Source organism: Micropterus salmoides, unplaced genomic scaffold (assembly GCF_014851395.1).
Source record: "Micropterus salmoides isolate LMB-PRFRI ecotype aquatic unplaced genomic scaffold, ASM1485139v1 Ms_hic_scaffold_4, whole genome shotgun sequence".
In the NCBI taxonomy this organism is placed as follows: domain Eukaryota; kingdom Metazoa; phylum Chordata; class Actinopteri; order Centrarchiformes; family Centrarchidae; genus Micropterus; species Micropterus salmoides.
In genome coordinates, this window is record NW_024043372.1 from 525,575 (window position 1) to 540,673 (window position 15,099).

Consider the following 15,099-nt stretch of genomic DNA (forward strand, 5'->3'; position numbering starts at 1 on the left):
ACACACACAGGTACACAACACAGGTACACACATGTAAACAACACAGGTACACACACAGATATAAACACAGGTACACAACACAGATATACACACAGGTAAACAACACAGGTACACACAAGTACACAACACAGGTACACACACAGATATAAACACAGGTACACAACACAGGTACACAACACAGGTACACACACAGGTACACAACACAGGTACACAAACAGGTACGCAACACAGATACGCAACACAGGTATACACACAGATATACAACACAGGTACACACAGGTACACAACACAGATACACAACACAGGTACACAGCACAAATACGCACACAGATATACACACAGATACACAACACAGGTACCATCCTCCCTGTTGCTCTCTGCTGTCCCTGTTCTGTCCATCTTCCCTGTTGGTCTCTGCTGTCCCTTTTGTGTGTGTCCTTCCTGTTGCTCTCTGCTGTCCCTTTTGTGTGCGTCCTCTCTGTTGGTCTCTGCTGTCCCTTTTGTGTGCGTCCTCTCTGTTGGTTTCTGCTGTCCCTGTTGTGTCCGTCCTCCCGGTTGGTCTCTGCTGTCCCTGTTCTGTCCGTCCTCTCTGGTGGTCTCTGCTGTCCCTGTTGTGTGCGTCCTCCCTGTTGCTCTCTGCTGTCCCTTTTGTGTCCGTCCTCTCTGTTGGTCTCTGCTGTCCCTTTTGTGTCTGTCCTCTCAATTGGTCTCTGCTGTCCCTGTTGTGTGAGTCCTCTCTGTTGCTCTCTGCTGTCCCTGTTGTGTGAGTCCTCCCTGTTGGTCTCTGCTGTCCCTGTTGTGTGCATCTTCCCTGTTGGTCTCTGCTGTCCTTGTTGTGTCCGTCCTTCATGTTGTGTCCATCCTCCCCGTTGGTCTCTGCTGTCCCTGTTGTGTGCGTCCTCCCTGTTGCTCTCTGCTGTCCCTATTTTGTCCGTCCTCCCTGTTGCTCTCTGCTGTCCCTGTTCTGTCCGTCTTCCCTGTTGGTCTCTGCTGTCCTTGTTGTGTCTGTCCTTCATGTTGTGTCCATCCTACCCATTGGACTCTGCTGTCCCTGTTGTGTGCGTCCTCCCTGTTAGTCTCTGCTGTCCCTGTTGTGTGTGTCCTCCCTGTTGCTCTCTGCTGTCCCTTTTGTGTCCGTCCTCCCTGTTGCTCTCTGCTGTCTCTTTTGTGTCCGTCCTCTCTGTTGCTCTCTGCTGTCCCTATTTTGTCCGTCCTCCCTGTTGCTATCTGCTGTCCCTGTTCTGTCCGTCTTCCCTGTTGGTCTCTGCTGTCCTTGTTGTGTCCGTCCTTCATGTTGTGTCCATCCTACCCATTGGTCTCTGCTGTCCTTGTTGTGTCCGTCCTTCATGTTGTGTCCATCCTACCCATTGGTCTCTGCTGTCCCTGTTGTGTGCGTCCTCCCTGTTGCTCTCTGCTGTCCCTTTTGTGTCTGTTCTCTCTATTGGTCTCTGCTGTCCCTATTTTGTCCATCTTCCCTGTTGGTCTCTGCTGTCCCTTTTGATTCCGTCCTCTCTATTGGTCTCTGCTGTCCCTGTTGTGCGAGTCCTCCCTGTTGGTCTCTGCTGTCCCTATTTTGTCCATCTTCCCTGTTGGTCTCTGCTGTCCCTTTTGATTCCGTCCTCTCTATTGGTCTCTGCTGTCCCTGTTGTGCGAGTCCTCCCTGTTGGTCTCTGCTGTCCCTATTTTGTCCATCTTCCCTGTTGGTCTCTGCTGTCCCTTTTGATTCCGTCCTCTCTATTGGTCTCTGCTGTCCCTGTTGTGTGCGTCCTCTCTGTTGGTCTCTGCTGTCCCTGTTCTGTCCGTCCTCCCTGTTGGTCTCTGCTGTCCCTGTTCTGTCCATTCTCCCTGTTAGTCTCTGCTGTCCCTGTTGTGTGCGTCCTCCCTGTTGGTCTCTGCTGTCCCTGTCCGGTTCCTGTTGTCCTGAATGTGTCTCTGTCCCGGTGTTGCAGCTGGAGAAGGAGCTGGAGAAGGAGCAGGAGGAGAACCTGAAAGCTCCGGAGTTCGTCAAAGTGAAGGAGAAGCTGAGACGGACGTCGTTACACAGTAAAGAGGAGAAGGAGGTGTAGAGACAGAGTCCTGCCCGGGACAGAGAGAGAACCAGACTGTCCACATTTAGAGGACACGCTGAGGACACGAACATGACCCCCTGATGTCCTCCTGTGTCTCAGATGAAGGAAACTTGTGCCTAAACTTCATGAAGACATAAAACTGAGCTGCACTTTAACGAGACGAAGGAACGTCTGTTTGGTGCCGTGTTACCGTGGTACCACGTTTATAATTATGAACTTTATCATTTATATCTTCTTAATAACGAAGTCATAATTATGTGAAAACACGAGATTCATATCTTGTTATTACAGGAAAACTTTAGAACTACAGAACCCAAGATTTTATTCACGATTAATAATAACTAATAACAAGAACACGTCTTATAATTAGATGTTTATTTACAGACGGCGTCTGTTGTTACTCGTTAACGGTTTCTAACTTCCTCTCACAGGTCACATTAAAAATGAGGCCTTATTGTTCAGATTTATGTCCGTAGTGAAACAGTCGGTCCCTCCAGGACCTCGAGGGCCTTTTTGTGATTTGCAGCAGCTTTTCTAAATGTGATGAAAGTTGGGATGTTGTTTTTCAGCGCTTTCTTGCAATGAAATTGTGGAAATAAAACATAAGTGAGCACGCCCCTCACATTGTTGTAAATATCTGATTCTATCTTTTCATGTGACGACACTGAAGAAATGACGCTTTGCTCCAGTGTAAAGTAGTGAGCGTGCAGCTTGTATAACAGTGTAAATCTGCTGTCCCCTCAAAATAACACATCACACAGCCGTTAATGTCTAAACCACTGGCAACAAAATTGAGGACACCCCTGAGTGAAAATGTCCACATTCTTCGTCGTTATCATGTTGGAACGCTGCCCTGCGGCCCAGTCTCTGAAGGGAGGGGCTCTGCTTCAGTATATCACAGTTCATGTTGGCATTCGTGGTTCCCTCATTGAGCTGTAGCTCCACAGTGCCGGCAGCACTCATGCAGCCCCAGACCAGGACACTCCATGACAACCGTTCTTTGTTTCAGATCCTCAGAGAGTTCTTTGCCATGAGGTGCCATGTTGAACTTCCAGTGACCAGTATGAGGGAGTGTGAGAGCGACAACACCAAATTTAACACACCTGCTCCACATTCACACCTGAGACTTGGTAACACTAACGAGTCACATGACAGCGGGGGAGGGAAAATGGCTGATTGGGCCCAATGTGGACATTTTCACTGAGGGGTGTCCTCACTTTTGTTGCCAGCGGTTTAGACATTAACGGCTGTGTGATGTGTTATTTTGAGGGGACAGCAGATTTACACTGTTATACAAGCTGCACACTCACTACTTTACACTGGAGAGTCATTTCTTCAGTGTCGTCACATGAAAAGATGGGGGGTGGACTCACTTTTGTGAGATACTGTATATATTTGATATTTTTACCTTTAGAATTGTAGTTGAATCATTAAACGGTCCCTCCAGGACTCGGCGGGCCTGACCCTGACCCTGACCCTGACCCTGCATGTTTAAACCAGCTGATTCTGTCCTGCAGCTGACCGGAATGCGAGACGGTATCACACACGTCTGCTGCGTCTTCTGATCAAGGAAGTGAGTTTGCGGATGTGTGACAACGTTTAGCGGGAAACGGCGATGAGAGGTCACGTTTGTGGAAAAGTTGCTGTGATTGGTAAAAAATTGTAAGTTGAACTGAATTCACAGGGATTTGTTGAATTTGTGTTCTGTAACAGTTGTGAAATCCTGGAAGGACTGAACAATGAAATCTATATGACTGATTATAGAGCACTTTAGACTTTAACTGTATAACTTAAGATCTAAAACAGATTTCTTTGTATTTGTTTCTGATTTTTGGCTTTTTAAGCGACCGATTAACAGATTCAGATTCTGAACCTGCAGCAGAATCGAAGACGAATAAAAGACAATAATCCTGCTTTATTCCCCTCTGACAGCTCAGTTTATTTGTTGAAGAGGGAGAGGAAATATATTCAGCTGATGTGGGGATCTGTCGACGAGTCTAACAAATGACAAACTTACTTTCCAGCCTCCGTTCTGATTTGTCATCTCTGAAAAACAGAGATCTTCAGAAACTGATCCCGTCATCACACCTGGTGGGGAGTGCAACACCTGCAGTCCGAGGCCTCCCATGTCTCTGCCCTGCCCTTTCCTGTCTCTTTGTACTGTCAAATTAAGTTTCCACATCACACTATGCAAATTTCACAGTGCACCCTGATTGGCTCTAAACGGTTTGTGACGTAATAAATCCTGCTGGTATGTCCAGGTGTGAAACTGAGATTTGAGGTGAGCTCCGAGAAACTTTCCTCCTCCAGCAGAGGAAACTAACTCTGAACAAACGTCAGTCTGCACAGACGACATCATGGACGACATCACAGTGGATTTGATGACGTCACAGAGAACAGTGTATACAGGAAACGTGTGATGATTTCTTTTATGCTTTTATCCAAAGCGACTTACAGTTGCTACGTACGTCAGAGGTCACACGCCTCCGGAGCAACAAGGGGTTAATGCTGCGTTCCAGGCAACTCGGAAACCATGAACGCCACTGGGAGTCAGAGTTCCTACTTGTGAACTCAGAGTAAAAATATGAGTTGACGAGCAGCAGCTGAAGGCAGCAGCTCCATGGAAGCACACAGTGGAAACCAGCAACTAAAGGCAACATAAAGTATATTTGCATGTATTTAAATAAAATTAATACTTGCTGTCCTGCGATGGACTGGCGACCTGTCCAGGGTGGACCCCGCCTTTCGCCCGATGCCAGCTGGGATTGGCTCCAGCCCCCCGCAACCCTGTACGCAGGATAAGCGGTTGACGATGGATGGATGGATAATATTTGATGTCGTGTAGTAAAACCTGTTCTGCATGTAAAATGTGTTGTTAGTCGCCTCCTCTGAACTAAATGTTGGGAAGTAGAACATTTACTGAGTCTGAGGATGACCAGCTGATGGAGCTGGACAAAGTTAACTAGTAACACATGTTTATCACTTGTTTTCATTAAAGGGCTGTTTCTAATGAACGTGGAGGCTCTGCTGAGGCTTCACCTGCGTGACCACCTGACAGTACAGTTCCCAGCAGTCATGAACGCAGCATCAGTGTCGCAGTGGGAATCAAACCCAACATGCGGCCTGTCCACTGCACCCCTGCCTCCCCATGGAAACCTCACATGTGCTGTTCATGTATTTTGTGTGTTTTGGCGTTAAACTCTTCTTCTGTGGTGGTCAGCGTGCTCACTGAGCTGTGATGAAGGTGTTGTCCGCCAGGTGTCGCTGTCTCTCCTCTTTCCTCTCTGAACTAAACTCAGTCAAGTCAGACAGAATCAGCAGCGTTACCGGAAGTACTTTTATTTTGTGTTCACGTGCTAAAACACAGCAGCAGTTTGTGTGTGAAGGAAGATTAATATATAAATATAAACATAGACAATAAACAACAACATACAGAGTCTGTTTCTGTAAACTAGAACACAACAGCTGTGTGGAATGATTAATGTAACAGGCTGGTTTTACACATGACATATTACATGTACTGTACAGTGTTTGTACTGCGTATGCTGTACAAACACTCACCTAAAGGATTATTAAGAACACCAGACTAATACTATGTTTGACCCCCTTTCGCCTTCAGAACTGCCTTAATTCTACGTGGCATTGATTCAACAAGGTGCTGAAAGCATTCTTTAGAAATGTTGGCCCATATTGATGGATAGCATCTTGCAGTTGATGGAGATTTGTGGGATGCACATCCAGGGCACGAAGCTCCCGTTCCACCACATCCCAAAGATGCTCTATTGGGTTGAGATCTGGTGACTGTGGGGGCCATTTTAGTACAGTGAACTCATTGTCATGTTTGAAATGATTGGAGCTTTGTGACACGGTGCATTATCCTGCTGGAAGTAGCCATCAGAGGATGGGTACATGGTGGCCATAAAGGGATGGAGACGGTCAGAAACAATGCTCAGGTAGGCCGTGGCATTTAAACCATGCCCAATTGGCACTAAGGGGCCTAAAGTGTGCCAAGAAAACATCCCCCACACCATTACACCACCACCACCAGCCTGCACAGTGGTAACAAGGCATGATGGATCCATGTTCTCATTCTGTTTACGCCAAATTCTGACTCTACCATCTGAATGTCTCAACAGAAATCGAGACTCATCAGACCAGGCAACATTTTTCCAGTCTTCAACTGTCCAATTTTGGTGAGCTCTTGCAAATTGTAGCCTCTTTTTCCTATTTGTAGTGGAGATGAGTGGTACCCGGTGGGGTCTTCTGCTGTTGTAGCCCATCCGCCTCAAGGTTGCATGTTGTGGCTTCACAAATGCTTTGCTGCATACCTCGGTTGTAACGAGTGGTTATTTCAGTCAACGTTGCTTTTCTATCAGCTTGAATCAGTCGGCCCATTCTCCTCTGACCTCTAGCATCAACGAGGCATTTTCGCCCACAGGACTGCCGCATACTGAATGTTTTCCCCTTCTCCTTTTCACACCATTCTTTGTAAACCTTAGAAATGGTTGTGCGTGAAAATCCCAGTAACTGAGCAGATTGTGAAATACTCAGACCGGCCCGTCTGGCACCAACAACCATGCCGCGCTCAAAATTGCTTAAATCACCTTTCTTTCCCATTCTGACATTCAGTTTGGAGTTCAGGAGATTGTCTTGACCAGGACCACACCCCTAAATGCATTGAAGCAACTGCCATGTGACTGGTTGATTAGATAATTGCATTAATGAGAAATTGAACAGGTGTTCCTAATAATAGGTGAGTGTATACGGTGCAGAGAAGAACTGGATCAGCAGCTCCTGAGACCTGAGCCTCTGCTGGGCCGACCTGATGTTGGACAAAATGTGACAGAGGTTGTCCTTTTAGTACATTTCATTTTTTATTTTATTTAATTTACATAAAAAATGTAGTTTCTAGTTTAGTTTAATTCAGTTAAATTACCTCCAATGTTTTTTTAACTTGGATTATTTAGTTACACTTAGCGTGAAAGTTCGTTATTGATGATTTTAGTATTTTACACTCTTTAGATTAGGTGCCAGTCACAGACATAAACTTACAGCTGACATTTATATTCAAAAACATATAAACATGGAATAAACAGATGCAAGTTCTTGAAGAGTGATATAACTATGTGTAACACAATGTGGCAGATGTTACTGCTCCGGTTAATTAATCTAATGTTTTCATCTCAGTTGGGTTTATTTTGAAACTCTGACCGGAAGCCGCCTGTGTTGTCGGTGTGTAACTTGACACCGCTGGTCCGCAGCTGCCGAGCAGAGACTGACGCAAAGCCGAGAGCGTCGCCAGATTCCGGGCTTCAGGGCAGCCGGAGCCGCCTGGTACGGTCCCACACTGCTGCATTGTTGAAGCGGTAAACAGAGGCGGACACTAACGGAGCCGGTGATCCGGTCTAATGCGGAGAATCCCGGCCGCACCGGCGACTGGAGGCCGTTAACCTGCCCGGAGATACCGACGAAGAACCGAGCGTTGAGGGAGACCGATGTGATTTTTGGACAGAAAAGTAAACCGCTTTAAAATGGCAACCGCCGCCCGCTCCCGGAGCCCGTAGACCGAGACCCAGGTAAGGTCCACCACCTGGAGGGGGGCAGCTGTTAGCTAGCTAACGCTGCTGGGATTATGGAAATGTTTTGACGCATTCCGGTGAAGTTCTGTTCACTTGCGCTGCTGCACTGGACGGAGAGAGAAGGTCACACCAAACTCCATTCAGACACCGCACAATACAAACAATCCCGCTTTTTTGGTTAACTTGGCTTCCTGTTCAAGCGTGGCTGATGACCTTTTGCTAATCGTTATGCTGTACAGGTAAACTCGGCGCACATGAAATCCACTGAAATGCAGGTTATTAGCAGTAGATTTTAGGTAGCCTTAGAGGAGGGGTTCGGGCTGCTCGCCGCCGCCCTCCATGGCAGGCTGTCGGGGGAAATCCCAGATAGGAAGGGAAGTCGAACTGATATTTAAAGTTTAAAAGATGTACAATCTAACTGCGTGTTTGTGTAGTGGATGTGTCGGGATGTGAAACACAGCACAGGTGCTCAGATTATGTATCTGGCCGGTGGGGGTGTTGGCCGGCGAATGAGGCCACGTTAAAGTGCCGGATTTGTGAATGTAGTTTGGTTGGACGCTCTCTCCACGGGACTGGGACCCATTTCCACTCCCATAATAATCCAGTTTGTAGTCCAGTCACCTGTTCCCTCCGAGTCTGCGCACTCCGTGTCTCTGATTCACCTGTTTGGTTTTCAGAGACACAAAGTAAAACAACGCGTAACTTAAGGTCACTGCGACATTTTCTAACCAGCCAACAGTGATTATAAAAAGACCAATGAGCTTTCGCTTTCCCCGTGACGTCACATACACCTGCCACACCTGCAGACTCTCAGAGCAGGTGCGTTTTCCCGGTTTGAACGTTTGTCAGCAACTCGAAAAACATCGCTGTTGTGACGTCATCGCAGGGGGCGTGGTAATCGATACACGTGACGTCACTGTGATGAAATCAATCAGTCAAAGTTGTAAAAAGGTAAATCTGCTGCACGTGGTCGGTTCTGAAGGTGATCTAGATCCTAGTCAGGTGCCTCAGACACGGTGCGTTCAGGGGCTCCTCCTAATTAATGCAGGTCGACACCGTGATAACCTCTCACCATGTTACAGAGGACACGTTTGCTCCCGCGTGATGTTTGCACCATTAAGCAAACGTTTCCATCGACCATTTTGTCGCCACGTTTCTCCCTTGACGTCACCCTGAACCCGTGGAGGGGGAGGAGCTGAGGGGCCGATGTGGACCTGACCTGTGGAAAATATAACCCCGCTCGGCCGCAGGTCTGAAATGAGGCGTCAGCTCGTCTCCGTCAGACTCGGCAGCTAAGAGATTCCCTACGTTTCAGTGAATGTGGGAGGAGTTTCGCCGCCTCAGTGTTGGAAGTGCCGCCGTCTCTCTCCCCGGCTGTTTCTCCTGCAGGGTCCGATAGATTTTTTAGTCTGTCAGAAGTTCACGGTTTGCCTGCAGCAGCCGTCAGCAGTGATGTGCGGATCGATGCTAAAGTGTTGATGTTTCCTGCTCTAAGGATCGATGCAGGTCAGAATATCAGGTGCAGCGTCCTCACAGAGCCTCCTGGTCTACCTGAGGAGACACCTGTCCACCTGTCCTTCAGGCCCTGCACTGGCCGCCTGTCTGTGTTTACATGTACATATATGTACATATATGTACATGTAAACACGTGTAGTTTGCCCTGCATTGATCCAAACTGTGGAACGTCTGCCTGAATCAGCTCCAACACTGGAGAGCTGGAGGCTTTGACTCGAAGCTGTGGAAGGAAACAGGCGTGAAAACTGACAGATGTTAAATATTAAACTGACTCAACGGCTGAGCTGCAGCTGTCTCCACCTTCCACATGTTGGATCCCCGGCACCAACCGTTCTGTAGAAACCGTCATGTGTTCACAAGTGTGGCATCAACAGTGTGTAGAGTGATTCCCTGCTGACAAATGATCAGTCTCTAATTTTATTGGTAGGTTTATTTGACGTTTATTCATTTAGCTGACGCTTTTATCCAAAGCCACTTACAGCTGCTTTGTGGGTCAGAGGTCGCACGCCTCTGGAGCAACGAGGGGTTAAGTGTGTTGCTCAGGGACACTTTGGTGGACGTGTCACAGTGGGAATTGAAGCCGGGTCTCTCACACCAAAAGCGTGTGTCTTATCCACTGCACCATCACCACCCCAGAAAAACAGTCAAAAATGTTATGAATTTATTTCCATTTTGATGAGTGAAGTAAGTATTTGACCTCCCAGGTAACGAGCTGAGATTAGGAGCACGCTTAAAGGCAGTGCGTTTGTTACCTCTAACAAAAGTGGACACGTGTCCACAGAAGCAAGCAATCAGATTCCAAACTCTCCACCATGGCCAAGACCAAAGGGCTGGAATGGGCTGCAGGACCATCGCCAAGAAGCTTGGTGCGATTATTCCCAAAGGAAGGAACAGAAATGAACTGCCCATCTCCCTCGGCCTGGGGCTCCATGCGAGATCTCCCCTCGTGGAGTTCAGTGGTCGTGAGAACGGCGAGGAATCCACCCTGAACTACATCTTTTCAATGATCTCAAGACAGCTGGGACCATATTCCCAAGAAAACAATCGGTACCACAGCACGCCGTGAAGGACTGACATCCTGCAGCGCCCGTCTGAAGCTTGCCGAGGAACATCTGAATGGTTCAGAGGAGACCTGGGGGAAAGTGTTGCACTCAGGTGAGACCAAAATCGAGCTCTTTGGCATCTACTCAACTCGCCGTGTCTGGAGAAGGAGGGAGGCTGACCCCAAAAACGCCATCAAACATGGAGGTGGAACCATCATGCTTTGTTTTTCTGCTAAGGGGTCAGGACCACTTCCCCGCATCAAAGGGACGATGGACGGGAACATGTGCCGTCCAGTCTTGGGGGAGAACCTTCTCAGCTTTTCCCGCCCCTCCTGCACTGTGATTGGACGGCTGGCTAAAAAGTTTAACATTTTTCAACCGGAAAAAAACGCTGAGCGCCCAGCTCGTCACGCTGCTGGTGTTTTTACTAGCTTGTAAAAACGCGGCGCTCCCATTGTAATGAATTGAAAAAAGACTCTGGCGTCAGGAAAAAGCGCTTTGGAGGAGCCGGGGCCCAAAGCTGAAATCTTTTCTTTGTGCTTTTGTCAGTTTAATAAAGTTCCTGAGAATTAATCATCACAGGGTTTTGTGAAAACGGCGTTTGTAGATGACACAAACAGTAACTGTGTGTGTTGATGAATGGTTCCCCCCCCCCCCCAGTCTCTGGGTGAAAGTCCTCGATCATGTGACTCACAGACTGGCAGCTCTTTGTTGTCTCCTCCCCTCTGATTGAAAGGGTTTCTCTCTTGGGGGGGTGTTAATCTGATGTCTCGTCTTTAAAGCGTCTCATCACAGACAGACGTCATGTGGAAACCACAGACAGGTGGGTTGGGGGGGGCAGGTGTAAAGTCACTGGTGTGGACGGACTGGGACATGATGCGGGGCAGAGAACGTTGCTGCTGTTACGCAACTCCCTCACTGCAGCGTGGCGTCTCCACCACGGAGCCCCCACCTTCCGCTGTCACCTGACTGGCAGCACACCTGACCCTGCAGGCGGGGGCCCGAGTTCCAGCCCCCCATGTGTCTCCAGTCAGACTCCGGTGCTGTCAGTGTGGAAGTGGGGCGCAGCTGGTTCTCTGTGATGGGGGAGGGACAGATCTGAGCCCCCATCCCCCATCATCTCCTCCCCCACAGAGGAAACAGCTGGTAGATTTCAGGGGACAGATATCAGTAAATTTCCCCACGTTGTTTACAAATGAAGAAAAGCCGACTTTTATTGTTTTGTAATATTTTTTTTGCATTTAAAGGCACGTTCATTAATTTATACTCTTTAATTAAAAAAATAAATGAAATGTTTAACACAGGACACATCACAGGGAGGACACACACCATCACACGCACATGCTGGGCTCTGATAGGCCGGGGCGTGGGCGGACCTGTAATCCTGGCGTTGTTCTGGTTGTGCGTGGCTTTGACCCGGTTTGTTAGAAGCAGGGGGAGTCGAGCAGGACTGTTTACTCAGCGGGGGCTCTCTCTCTCCAGCAGCAGAGATCTGGAGTTGTTCTGGGTGACCGCCAGGGATCTGAATCTGAGAACCAGAACCGTGTGACGTTGGACTGAATCGGACTGTCAGGTGTTTCTGTTATTTTGTCCACTCCTCAGCAGACTCTTCTGAACAGGGTTTCTTGTCGCTGAGCTGATCCGGCCTCAGCTGGTTTTACCTCCTCACAGCTCCACTTCCTGTTTCATTCCTTCCTGTTTCCTGCCGCCCGCCACACTCGGCTGCAGGGCTGCTGGTCAGACGGCGAGCGGGTCTCCGGGTCGCTGCTGTGTTTCTGTGGGACGTCCAGCAGCTGGACAAAAGGTCAGCCTATCAGAATGCAGAGAGACACCTCGAGCTAGGGCTGGGCAGAGTCCTCACTATAAATATCACATGTTGAATTCCTTTAATTCAAATTTTTTTTGTTGGGGAAGAGAGAAGCTTTTACTTAATTTTAATCACGCATATTTATTAAAACAGAATGTTTGGCCTCAGATCTGTGAAGTGATCCTCTGGCATCAAGTGTTTGTTTTGACCAGAAAGAAAAGTTTAAAACCACATTAACTTTCACTCTGGAGCAAAAATCTTCCTTTAAACCTGAAAGAAATGATGACCGGACACTGATCCTGATAATCGCCCAGCACTTCCTCTAGCCTTTGGTTTCCTCTTGTCTCTGCTGGGTTTTAACCAAACACAGTGGCTGGCATACTCATTTTTACACATTACAACCACAAACCACCGTAAATGTATTTTATTGGGACCTCAGGTGATAGACCAACACACAGTGGCGCATAATTAGTAAATAGAGTCCACCTGTGTGTAATCTACTGTCAGTATTAATACAGCTGTTCTGTGAAGGCCTCAGAGGCTTGTTGTAGTGAACTACAGCACCATGAAGACCAAGGAACACACCAGGCAGGTCAGGGATAAAGTTTTGGAGAAGTTTAAACAGGGTTAGGTCATAAATAAATATCCCAAGCTTTGAAGACCGTTCAATCCATCATCCGAAAATGGAAAGAGCATGGCACAACTGCAAACGCACCATGTAATGGCTGTCCACCTAAACTTACAGAAGAACACTTATCAGAGAAGCAGCCCGGAGGCCCACGGTCACACTGGAGCAGCTGCAGAGATCCACAGCTCAGGTGGGAGAATCTGTCCACAGGACAGCTATTGGTCCTGCTGTCCCCTGTTCACCTTCCAGCAGGACCGTGACCCCAAACATACAGCCAGAGCTACGGTGGAATGGCTTAGATCAAAACATGCTCATGTGTTAGTGACCCAGTCAGAGTCCAGACCTAAATCCATCGAGAATCTGTGGCAAGACGCTCTCCATCCAATCTGAAGAAAAAACAGTCAAAGCTGGTAGAGACATACCCCAAAAGACTTGGAGCCGTACTTGCAGTGAAAGGTGAAAAGTTATTCAGCCTGAGTCAGTACTTTGTACTTTGTACTGACTCAGGCTGAATAACTTTTGCACGCCACACTTTCCAGATTTTTATTTGTGGAAAGTTTTAAAAAACACATATCAGTTTCCTCCCACTTATGCGCGTGTGTTGCTCTGTCAAATGAGATCCCAATAAAATACATTACAAAAGGCAGGTTTATTTGTACAGCACATTTCAGCAACAAGGCAATTCAAGGTGCTTTACATGAAATATGAAAGCAAAATATACAAGCAAAATAGCAAAATAGGAAATATACAAATACATTTAAATAAAAAAATTAAAGAGTCAAATAGTTTATAAAAACAGGTTAATTTACCCAGTAAACCTGTTTGTTCACCTGTAATTCTGTTTTGTTTTCAGCCTGAACAGGTTTTTTCAGCCTAAACAGGGGTTTTCAGCCTTATGACTGAATCCTCAGTCTTCCTGATGCTGTGGAGGTTTCAGATGGGGAAGACAGAATTAGTGGAGTGTCGTCTGCATAGCTGTTTCTCCTATAATGAAATATTGATTTAGCCGCTTTGTCTGAACAGTTTCTGTCCACAAAACCTTCCTGTGTGGGTTTCATCAGCGTCTGATTCATTAACACGCTGCACGCGACTGTTTATCTTCACGGGACCATTAGAAGTATCTGAACTTATTTTAACTTCAACCAGCAAGTCGTGTTTCACTGCAGTCACATATTATGACAAGTCAGTAACCAGAGTTAATGATAATTACCCCACATCTCCAATTTAGATTTGATCAAGTTGAAGGCCTGTAGTTCTAAATAATAAGAAATGAAATGGGGATGTCTTACTGGCTGTCCTCTCTGTCTCCTTTGTCCTCAGCTGCTCCATGTGTCCTCGCCGGTTCCTCTAGCAGCAGTTCAGCCGAGCGTCCTTGCGGCTCCCTCTCTGCTGTGGTGGCATCATGTCGGCGGCTCAGACTCAGAAGGAGACCCTGGAGGCCCTGGGTCTCAGTCAGAAGGAGCTGGTCCTGGCCGAGGCCCTGCAGATGGAGTATGATGCACTCTCCAGACTCAAACAGGACAAGAGTGGGACAGAAACCAGCCAGACTGGCCCTAGAGCTCCCAGCCAAACCCGCTCCAAGAGCCACAACCCCTCCCTCCCTCCCCGACCCACCCCCAGCCAGACCAGTCCTGCCCTTACAGGAGGAAACCTGCTGAGGGGCCTTTCTGGGTCCGACTCCTCCCTGAACCAGCCTGGACGGTCACAGTCTCCGCCCTCCGTCCCAGCTAGGGCGCTCCCTCCTCAGGGAGGCTACATCAAAGAATCCCTGTACATCCTGGACAGTCCGGAGGTCAGCAAGTTCAGGGACTGCTCCGGTTCCAGCCTCAGGGACTCAACTGCATTCGGATCAGGGTTTCTTCCCAAAGGCTTCCCCTCTTTTCCAGACGATGTCCCCCCCGCCCTCCCACCAAGAAACCCCATCCCCCCATCATTGGGGTCAGAGAACCCCTTCCTGCCCCCTCGAGGGTCCACCGTGCCCCGCGACGTGAACCTGTTTACGCCCGATGTGGATCAGCCCAAAGTGACCTCAGGAGAGCTGAACTACGACAACATCAATGACTCGCTATCTCGACTCAACGAGGGCCGGCAGGGGCCTCGAGGCCGGAGGGCCAATGGGGACCAATCGGGGAAGCCTGTGGCTCGGAGTAAGACCCTGCCCCCTCAGGTCCCGCCCAGGACGTACGTACCTGTTCCCAAGAGCAACAAGAACCAGCGGCGGGTGTCTGCAGACCCGGTAAGAATGAGATTGTTGTGGGGTGTTGATCACTGTGATCAGGGTTTATTAGTAACTGAGGCAGCCTTCAAAAAAACACACGGCTCCGGCCCGATAAATAAAGATTTAACGTTTAAACATTTCCAGTCGACGGCTCCGCCCCCGTCAGGAGGTCGGCCCACTGACGCCCAGCGTCCTCAGAAGAGACACAAATGTTTTAGGATGAAACCGCTTCATTCAGAG

General features: G+C 48.2%; 2 protein-coding genes across 4 annotated transcripts in view; both read left to right on the forward strand.

Moving 5' to 3' along the window:
- Positions 1 to 2,691, forward strand: part of si:ch211-236d3.4 (protein FAM107B) — a 28,963-nt gene extending 26,272 nt beyond the window's left edge. For both annotated transcript variants that reach the window (XM_038697348.1, XM_038697347.1), the window contains one exon: positions 1,950 to 2,691. In XM_038697348.1, the coding sequence (XP_038553276.1) occupies positions 1,950 to 2,066 (117 nt within the window). In that variant the 3' untranslated portion in view covers positions 2,067 to 2,691. The remainder of the gene's footprint in view (positions 1 to 1,949) is intronic.
- A 4,604-nt stretch (positions 2,692 to 7,295) lies between these two features.
- pik3c2b (phosphatidylinositol-4-phosphate 3-kinase, catalytic subunit type 2 beta) overlaps positions 7,296 to 15,099 on the forward strand; it is a 48,433-nt gene continuing 40,629 nt past the window's right edge. The window contains exons 1-3 of one of the 2 annotated variants that reach the window (XM_038696352.1): positions 7,296 to 7,645; positions 11,935 to 12,010; positions 13,962 to 14,877. In XM_038696352.1, the coding sequence (XP_038552280.1) occupies positions 14,044 to 14,877 (834 nt within the window). In that variant the 5' untranslated portion in view covers positions 7,296 to 7,645; positions 11,935 to 12,010; positions 13,962 to 14,043. The remainder of the gene's footprint in view (positions 7,646 to 11,934; positions 12,011 to 13,961; positions 14,878 to 15,099) is intronic. The other variant, XM_038696351.1, reaches the window with a different exon arrangement.